The 10336-nt window shown below is 39.7% G+C and overlaps 2 protein-coding genes across 3 annotated transcripts in view; one reads left to right on the top strand and one right to left on the bottom strand.

Annotated features, from left to right (window-relative positions):
• The window catches only part of YIPF5 (Yip1 domain family member 5), a 13041-nt gene extending 7774 nt beyond the window's left edge, over positions 1-5267 (bottom strand). The window contains exons 1-2 of one of the 2 annotated variants that reach the window (XM_006086406.3): positions 5138-5267; positions 4468-4587 (exon numbers count right to left, since the gene is read on the bottom strand). In XM_006086406.3, coding sequence (XP_006086468.1) covers positions 4468-4577 — 110 coding nt within the window. In that variant the 5' untranslated portion in view covers positions 4578-4587; positions 5138-5267. Of the gene's footprint in view, positions 1-4467; positions 4588-5137 lie in introns of those variants that run through there. The other variant, XM_006086407.3, reaches the window with a different exon arrangement.
• Positions 5268-8377: 3110 nt separating this feature from the next.
• KCTD16 (potassium channel tetramerization domain containing 16) overlaps positions 8378-10336 on the top strand; it is a 232877-nt gene continuing 230918 nt past the window's right edge. Inside the window, exon 1 of the mRNA XM_023751992.1 lies at positions 8378-8540. The gene's annotated coding sequence lies outside the window, so the exon portion shown is untranslated. The remainder of the gene's footprint in view (positions 8541-10336) is intronic.

Here is a 10336-nt window from a genome sequence, read left to right as displayed (position 1 = left end):
AATCAGGCAGGCAAGCAAGCAGTTAGGAGCGATCAGGCAGGCAGGCAGAGGGGTTAGGGATGATCAGGCAGACAGAGTGGTTAGGAGCGATCAGGCAGGTAGGCAGGCAAGCAGTTAGGAGCCAGCAGTCCCAGATTGCGAGAGGGTACAGGCCGGACTGAGGGACCCCCTTCCGTTCGTGCACCAGGCCTCTAGTAATTAATAAATAATTAGAAATAAGAATAAACTGTTTCCCAAACTCACAACTGTAAACCTACTTTTGCCCCACCCTGTATCCTATATAATACAAGGCTAATACGCAAATTGTCCCCTCCACCAGGAATTCGACCAGGGGGCGGGGCTGGCTGGCCCTTCGCACCCCCCCAACCCCCCCCCCACCTCCCCCCCCCCGCAGCTTGCCAGCCTGATTGGCCCCTATCAGAGAAGGCTGGCCGACACCACCCGTGCACAAATTCAGACAGGCAGGCGAGTGGTTAGGGCCAATCAGGCAGGCAGAGGAGTGCACCAGGCCTCTAGTATAATATAAATATAAAAATCACATTTGTTAATGTCACCACTGCTCTCATCAGAAAAAATAGTTAATTACTGGGAAGCTGACAAATTCATGGTGATAGATACAAGTTTTACAAAATCTTCATTTTTGCCTGAAAACAGTAATTTAATCATTGGCTACACATATTGTCAATTATTTTCCTTGAAGTAACAGGCTCATTTCACTCATTTTTTGGAAAATATCTGTCAAAATACTTAAGTCTGAATAGCCACAGTTTGTCTGTCAGTTGTTCTTTCCAATAAAAATGGTTTCCATGGAAAAGCAGCTGATTCAGCTTGAGACTCAAATTGCACAGGGGCCTTTCCAAGAGATAATCATTGTACTTCAGTATGAAATAGAAGTGCTTTATGACTGTTTCCCATTTTATCACACAAAATACTTTAAAAATATGTGTACTCAAGGGTCAGGATATAATTCTTACTCCTTCATCAAGAGCATCATTAAATAAAGTTGGTCCCCCCACTCCCTAACAAGTGTGTGGCAATGAAGAATACAATGATTATTAGAACGGTTTGATGCCTTTGTCCTAATTCATATTTGGGTACCAGCAGTTTTACTGAGCATTGCTTTTGCAACATCTGTGCAAAAGTCAACACACCTAAAAAGGTATATGTCTTAGTATTGTTATAAAAACAGTTTTGACCTTAAAAACTCTCTGAAAGGTCTCAAGGAACCCGTTGGGACTGCAGTCCATTCTATAAAACACTGATATAAACGCATAAATATCATGTAAGAAAGAGAAATACTGCAAACAAAAGACAGTTTCAAAGGTGCACCACCATTCCTTCTTCAAGATCCAAGGTGAGAACGACAATATCATGAAGTATCATTTCCTTTTGCTGGTAGAACCTGGTCAGAAAATTTCCTGACTCGCCCCTGCCAGCTTTAATCTAAAACATAGTATGGTAGACATGATCTTTGTGGATCAACACTTTTACAACAGGAGAAGCAGCAGAAAGTAAACCTGTTTAGCACTCATAATCAACAGCAAAGACAAAGCCTTTTAACATACTGGGTTGGCTACTTAAGTTCATGAAAATCCACAGATAGTATATAAAGGTATTACCAGTTAAGTCAAAGATAAAAACTTAGGCGCTTTCAATACTTAAAAAAATATGTATGGTATTACTACATGTCTTAGAGGCCTATCTAGAATGTGGGTCCTGGCCAAAAATGACATTCATAAAACTCAACAGATTAAGATTAAATAAGCTTTGTTTTTATTTGTTATTTTTAATTAATATACTATATTTATAAAGTATCCATAGAAAAAGCTATGCAAAATGTTAAAGCCGACTTCATAGGGAAAATGCAAAACTATAATAATAAGTAAGTCAAAGTTGAAGACAATCCAAGTAATATGTTATTCAAATTTATATTTTCATCAATAGATATGTTATGAGCTGATCTTTGTTACCAAAACAAAGTATTATTCGATAAACTGAGATGGACATTTAAAATGTCATTAAGGTTATAGATTTAATTAAAGGGGACATGAAGTAGAAGTAGGCATGTTATTTTTTCGACAAAAAGGCTCAGCACCCATATATCTCCTAATAAAACATTAGGATTCTTGTTTTCCTAAGCATCACCTATAAACTCATATTCATTAACTGGCAGTAATGGTTATGTAAGCACCTGGAACAAAACTTCTTTACTAGTACTGGAGCAATGGTACATAATTTGGTTGGAATGAAATTGTGAGAATAGTTAGCAGTAGAATATCTAAAACTGCTCTGAAAAACTGAAATGAGAGGTAAAGTGGAATGATAGTTACACCTAACCCCTAGAGTGCCAGGGAACGCGATTGCGCTCCTCCTGTCTTTCGCCCAAAGTGCCGGGAGCGCTTGTTCAAATTTTTTTTTTCTACTAGTATTTCATGATACAATCAGCAAACAATATATGTCAAAGATGAAAACAAATGTAGTAAAGGTTTCCTTAAGTTTTTGAATATATAACTTCATTTACTTGCAATTCATAATTTTTTTTCCTAAACTGCTGTAAAATCAGCAAAAATGCCTTGGCAATTTTAGCATAGTTCCTAGGATATTGGTTGGCACTCAAAGTGTTAAAGTAATGCAAATATGAGCAGGATAGGAAAGAAAGGCAGAGACAGATAAACCCAGGAGGTTGCAACCTAAATGGCATAATTCTGCTGAGTCCAAACACAAATACATATAATTTGGTTAAAAACAGGCTTGCATACAGAGCAGGTTTTCCAAAGTTCTATTGCTGCAGTCTGGCTAATCTTACATTCATTTGCCCTCTCATACATAGAACAAGTGCAAAAAATATATATTTAGGTAAATAAATGAATAAAAATTTCACAACAGGATTTTTCTGATTCTGTCCAACTGACTGAACAAAAAAGATATATCCTCAGCCCTAACCGGTTTGGCTCAGTGGATAGAGCGTCGGCCTGCGGACTGAAGGGTCTGGGGTTCGATTCCGGTCAAGGGCATGTACCTTGGTTGCGGGTACATCCCCAGTGGGAGGTGTGCAGGAGGCAGCTGATTGGTGTTTCTCTGTCATTGATGATTCTAACTCTCTATTCCTCTCCCTTCCTCTCTGTAAAAAATCAATAAAATATATTTAAAAAAAAGATATATCCTCAATGATATGTAATTTGAGAATTTAACAGAAACAAAAGTGACTCACAGAGAGAATTCTTTACATGCTCTACATGCTCACTCCCATTATGGGTTCACTATATAAAGTTTTTTTTTTGTTTTTGTGTGTGTGTGTGTGTGTGTGTGTGTGTGTGTGTGTGTAGGGGGGAAGGGGACTTAGACTATATCAAAATAAGCAGATTCAAGAGGTCTACAGGTTGCAAAAAGTATAACCTACCCATAACAGGCCAGACTATGAAGCTGCATTTGTTTCTTTCTTGGTTTACTTAATATTTTGGGCACTTCCATTCAGATTTATTAATTCAAACAAACACATTCTAGTACTACATGTTTCTCTCAGACTGGATACACCATCTTCCCTTGCTCTCATCCTGGGCTAGTCTTCATGAGGTTTTTAATTCATGGCTCGCAGATGAACATCAGATAACACATAAACTGTCTGGAGTCATATGCACATGTATGTGGATATTTCACTGCATGCACATATTTCTCAGAAAAAGGCCCATAGTTTTTATTAGATTCTCAAAGGAATCCTAGATCATCTTGAAAAATTTCCTGATACAGGAAATTCCTTCACTGGTTAGAAGTCTGGTAAGATTATCCTTAAGGTCCTAAGAAACTAAGGATATGATGTCCTAGAGAAGATGGATAGAAAACCTTCAGTTATTTTTGCCACAGATACCAGGAATTATTAAAAAATCATTCTTTAACAGTTCAGGGATAAAAGGCTCTTCAAAATGCAACTGGCAACTTGTGTGACAAGCTTTTAGTATAAGTAATAACGAAGATGACTATCAATTGCTAAAGGAAAATCACCTGATGATTCATAATGGGAAGCTTACACTGTTAGTGTCACTAGCACTTCAATTAATGTTGATAAAGTTTGAAAGTTGGAGTATTTTAATTATTTAAAAAGCCATCAAAAGATTTTAATTTTTAAGTGTTCCCGTAGGCTAAATAGCCTATCTTCTAAGTACCTGAACGCCTATCCATATCTTAAATGACGTAGCAAAACTGTGAATAGAGAAAGCCCTTCAACAATCTACTTGTCCACCTACATCGCACCTGAAGATTTTGCACAAGATACCAGACTCTGAATAGGGCAAACCCTTCAAACCCAAACTAGTGTCACAGTTCTCTCCCGAGGAAGGAAGATTATGAAAAATCAGATTCCTGATCAGCAGAGACAAGTTCATACATTCAGTTTCAGGCAGAACCAAACATTCTGGGCATATGCTTTCACTGAAACCTGGAGTAAACGAATGGCCAAACTTGAAAAGTTACTTGTTATAGGGTCCTCCACTTCCTCCATAATCATAGGACTGCTGTGACTGGTCGTCGATGCTGTAACTTGTCTGGTAGAAATCCGTGTTTAAGTTATCAAAGCCTGACATTGCAAACGATCTGCAATGGGAGAGAAATGGGAAAAGGTGCTTATGCTCAAGATCCTACCGAATTCGTTCCTGACACTTTGCTCAAGCAAACGGCCCCCAAAGGCAGCAAATAGTTCTTCTCAAATGTTGCGAAGCAGCATTTGGAGGGTGGGATGGAGCGGGGCGGGGCGGGGGTGGCTAAGGAAACGTCTAGTCTCTTAAGTCCAGGCCAGGGAAGGTACGTCCACTTCAAGGACCTGATAAACCCTGGGTTAGGGGCGGGGTCGCGGGAGGAGTGGCTCCGCTGGGTGGAAAATAACAACAAGGACCCCTTTTCACCTCGAGGCTGGGATTTACAACGGACAATGCGGCTGCCTCCTCGCAACATAAGGCCGGGGACTGCCAGGAAAGTGCAGGCTCCTGGGAGGCCGCGCCTTTGGTGCAGAGGCCGCGTCACAGCCAGGACTTGCAAGGGAGCGAGGGTTTGAGGAAAGGACCCGACGGTGCCGAAAGGCGGCCACAAGCCGCGCCGCCCCGGGGTGGAAAGAAGCCGAGCAGTGCCACGGGCCTGGGACACTCACCAAACGCCAAGGCGGCGGCAGAAGCTCCCGCGGCGCCAGATAAAAGCCCGAACTCCGCTTGGGACCCCGAAGAGGCACCCGTTGCTACGTGTCACAGGCCAAAGAACTGCTTCCGGGGCACGCCCCGTTCGCGCAGCCGTGTTGGCCGATTTCGCTCTCATTGGTTGGGCACCAGTGGGCGGGGAACCTGATACGTGCATGCGCAATATGGACCAATGAGAAGAGGGGAAATACTTCCGGCAGCCTGGTTAACGGTAGAGGCGGAAAAGCGCAGGCGCAGCAACTGTTACTCGCTGTTTGCGGGGAGGAGAGTTCGGAGAGGTCGCGTTTGCCCCGGTGCAACTGTAGAAATGCGACGGAGAGAGCCTGTCTCCTGTCCACCAACTAACGAACCTCGGTCTCTCTGCACTTACTGTGATCCAGGCACTCTGCTAAAGAGTTTATGTGTGTTATTTATCTTTACCCTAATGAGGTAGTTACTCTGTTATTCTCCTATTGTAGGTTAGGTTGTTAAACGTTCCTTTAATAACATTGAATGCAATGTTACAGGACAACTCTGCCAGCTGTGCGAACTGCTGGGGATGCCGTGGATAGTATGGTGAATATAAGCTAGATGCTACTGCTCACATGGAGTTGGTGAGGGAGGGGAATAATCAAACAGATATAAATACATGTGAAATTGTTACTGGTATTATGTGCTTCATAATTCCTTGAGAGGGTGTAGCAATCATCTGGGAATAAGAATCTGAAAAGCCACTATGAGAAAGAGGTCAAAACAGTGACCAGTAGTTAATTAGGGAAAATGGGAAAAGAGAAGGAAAAAAAAGAGGGGAAGAGAAGAGCATGAATGTTTCAGGCTGTGCAAGGCCTGGGATTAGAGTAAACATGGTGTGAAGAAAGCTGTAAATCGGGGTTTCTCAACCTCTGTACTGTTAACATTTTGCTCCAAATGATCCTTTGTTGTCGAGGGCAGCCCTGTGCTCTGTGGGAGGTTTAGCAGCATCCCTGACCTCTAGCCAGTAGATGCCGGTAGCATCCCCCACCCACCTTGTCACAACATCAGACTTAGGAAATGACTGGTCTAAAGGAAGAGTGATTGAAGTAGCGAGTGCGGGAGCCACATTAGTGGTGAGGCTGAGCTAAGGCAAGGACCAGGATACCTTGTCTTGTTGGATTCTGGTGTTGGTTCTAAAAGAAAAGGGAAACCACTGAAGGTTATGAACTAATGAGTGGCATTGACTATTTTCTTAAAAAAAAAAAAAAAAAGGAAAGAAAGAAAGGAAAAGATTGCTCTGGCTGCTGTGTTAAATCACTTTTTCAAAGTGGAGAAATCCTAACTACCCTAACTCCAGATGCCATGGTATTAACCAATGAGCAGAACTGTCTTCAGGATTTATAGTCCTAATATTTATATCGAAAGCCATTGTATTGTGTGCTGGGACCAAAATCCTGACAAATCTGGCCATTGCTCTGGAATGGAATTTCCAAAGGAATGATAAAATTTTATTGGCTAAAACGAAACAAAGAAGTAAAAATAAAATAAAAACACATTCCCCTCCAAACTAAAATAGCAGCAGCAAAAGGATATAAACCAAAACATCAAGGCCTGTACTCTAGAGATGAACAGGCAGCTACACTTTGAAGTTTTCTACTGCATTAGAGAATGTCTGAAATTGCTCATCCAACTATTTACCACCTTTTACAAATAATTTTAGAATGTATTGATGTAGGTACCATCCATATAACTCAAGATAGACTGATCATATATCCTGATTTGCTGGAGATAGTCCCATTGTCCCATTTTACGCATGATTTTTCTAGCAAAATTATTAATATGATTACTTTTTCACTCTCAAAAATATCCCAGTTTGATTGATAAATTACATGATTGTACTCTCTAAGCTACATTAGCTATGAAGCTGAGTTTCTAGTCATGAACAATATGCAATAATCTTTCACTTTATCTACTTATGATTGTGATTCTTTCATTGAAAAAAATTCTAGTCTCTCTGTTTCTCCTGATACTTTCATTTTTTCCTATCCAAAAGAAATATTACTCTCAAAAGTGAGCAAAGTACAAGAATGACTATTAATGTGAAATAAGTCATACAGAAAGACAAATACCATATGATTGTGCTTATATGCAGAATCCAAAGGACAAAATAAATGAACAAACAAAACGGAAACAGAGTCATAGATATGGAGAACAAACTGATGCTTGCCAGAGGGGAGAGGGGAGAGTTAGAGGGTTGGGTAAAAAAGGTGAAGGGATTAAGAAGTACAAATTGGTAGTTACAAAATAGTCATGGGAATATAAAGTACAGCGTAGGGAATATAGTCAATGATATTACAATAACTATGTATGGTGCCAGGTGGGCACTTGAAATATCAGGGGGAATACTTTGTAAATTATATGATTGTCTAACCACTATGTTATCCACCTGAAAATAATATAAAATAATATTGAATGTCAACTATAATTAAAAAGTGAAATAAAAAAGAATATGAATATTAATAATGAGCTGATTAAGAATGAATTGTTGGATATAGATATTATTCAAGTTCTGCTTTTGTCTATGAAAGCAATTATCATATTTGTTGGATTTTTTCCTCTCTAGCCTCTGCCTTCGTTGAGAAACCAAGTAAGAAAATTGAGTCATATGATTAGATCTTCCATATTGTTTGACGTTGAGTTATAAGCCAAGGTATCCTGTAGAAGCCTCTTGGGGGTTTTGAGAACACCAGTGAATTTCACAGCTAGTCAGGTAGGTCTTCCTTTTTGGGAACTTTATTTATTTATTTATCAATCAATCTATGGATCTATCTATCAATCATATCTATTTATTTATTTATTTAATGTTGTACCTCTGTACCCCAAAAGAGGTTGCAGTAAGTTATAGTAAAGAAAACTGGAATAATTGATAAATGTGCTAACCTCTGTTAGAGTCATTGAGCTGACTTAATTAGGAATACAAAAACTTACCCAGGTAAAGAGATGATGGACCAGGAAGTGGGCTTGTGACAGCTATCTAGTCCTTCCCTGGAATCTAGTATGTCAATTACCAAAATTATAACAATAGAAGTAAAGTAATATCTTTTAATTAGTTTGATAATCATGCTAGTATACATACTAACACTTTTACATGCTTCAAAAACATTCCTTTTTTTTTTTTTAGGATGGCAGTGAAATTGTATTTAGATATTTTAGAATTACCTTCTTTTCCCTTTGTTTTATCATAAATATGTCCTGGGGAATTGTGCCAGAAAGTTATGGTTTGAACATGGGTAGTTTTCCCCTACTTTCAGCTATATCTAGAAGCTCCAAATAAGGTAGGGATTTGGCAGCTGTGAGGGTATCATGTCAAGTTCCACAATGAAACCTGACAATAATGGTAAAACCATTGTAAGTGCTAGAAATATGTTTTCACTACCCCTGGATTATTAATTATGTAACCCCATGTCCCAAATATGACAACTATATTTCCCCCAAATTATCCTTTATCCCTTAGAAAAAGTTTTCTCATCAAAATTTGCTTCTATTATTTAAATTATTTACTCTGAATTATTTTTCTTTGGGAAGACAAAACTTTCAAGTGCCTCATGTTGTTGCCAAAAAATCTTTTTCGATAATTTTTAAAGTCATACTGTAAGTATTTTTATTGTACAGGTCACAAATATCCTTCTAAATAACAAAGACATTTATAATATTAGGTGAATGGATACTGTGGTTTGGAATACGAATTTCAATGACATTAATGGAAATTTTATATCTCAAATAACTTAGAAGGGGAGATAATGTAAAAACAACAAACAAACAAACAAACAAACAAAAAAGCCATCATCAGAGGACTGGGCCCTAGTGATGGCAGAGCACCTGTGCTAAAGATGAAAGTGAAGCATTTGAAATATTTGACACGTAACACCTATGCATACTTACACCTATGCAGAGCCAGGCACTGCTCTAAGCATTTTGTACCTTTTAACTTAATTACTTTTCCTAACAACCCAATAAGGTAGGTACTATATATTTGACATACGATGAAACTGAGAGCAGAGTGGTTACATAACTTGTCAAACATTAGGCTAGGAAATAGTAGACCTGAGGTTTGAACCCAGACAGTCTGGCTCCCAAGTCTTTGTGGTAAACCACTAGACTGTATGATTATTATTGTTATCCTATATAATAAAAGGCTAATATACAAATCGATCAAACAGCTGAACGACTGGTTGCTATGACATGCACTGACCACCAGGGGGCAGATGCTCAATGCAGGAGCTGCCCCCTAGTGGTCAGTGCACTCCCACAGGAGGAGTGCCTCTCAGCCAGAAGCTGGGCTCACAGCTGGTGAGCACAGCGGCAGTGCTAAGGATGTCCGACTGACGGCTTAGGCCTGCTCTGGACATCCCCTGAGGGCTCCCAGACTATGAGAGGGCACAGGCCAGGCTGAAGGACCCCCCCCCCCCACAAGTGCACGAATCTCATGCACCATCCCTCTAGTTGTTACATAATATAAATATGGAAAAAGGCAATGTTTTTAATGAATATACTACCTTACCTAGCATGTGATTATATTTTTATTATGTATATTATAGATACTATAATTTAATGGATAAACTCCTTTAGCATGTTTTATATATATGTTACATATATAGTTTTTCCTATATAATAAAAGCCTAATATGCAAATAGACCAAACGGCCGAACAACCGAACGGGTTGGTATGACGTGCGCTGACCACCAGGGGGTGCAGGCGGAACATGGCTGGCATCAGTAGCAGGAGGCAGAGCGCAAAACATGGAGGGTGTCAGCCGCAGCAGGATGGTGCAACAGGTAAGTAAGGATGCCAGACCAAGGTGGGCCACTGGTCACTGTCATCAGGGCAAGCCTCTAGTGCAGTGATGGTGAACCTTTTGAGCTCAGCATGTCAGCATTTTGAAAAACCCTAACTTAACTCTGGTGCCGTGTCACATATAGAAATTTTTTGATATTTGCAACCATAGTAAAACAAAGATTTATATTTTTGATATTTATTTTATATATTTAAATGCCATTTAACAAAGAAAAATCAACCAAAAAAATGAGTTCGCGTGTCACCTCTGACACGCGTGTCATAGGTTCGCCATCACTGCTCTAGTGGTTACTGAAAATTCTTTGCTCCTGTGTGCCACAGTCCTGGCTGGCATTCGTACCTGCTACTGG

Source organism: Myotis lucifugus, unplaced genomic scaffold (genome assembly GCF_000147115.1).
Source record: "Myotis lucifugus unplaced genomic scaffold, Myoluc2.0 scaffold_28, whole genome shotgun sequence".
NCBI lineage: Eukaryota > Metazoa > Chordata > Mammalia > Chiroptera > Vespertilionidae > Myotis > Myotis lucifugus.
Note: the sequence above shows the minus strand (reverse complement) of the source record. Positions and strands in the feature narration are given on the sequence as shown.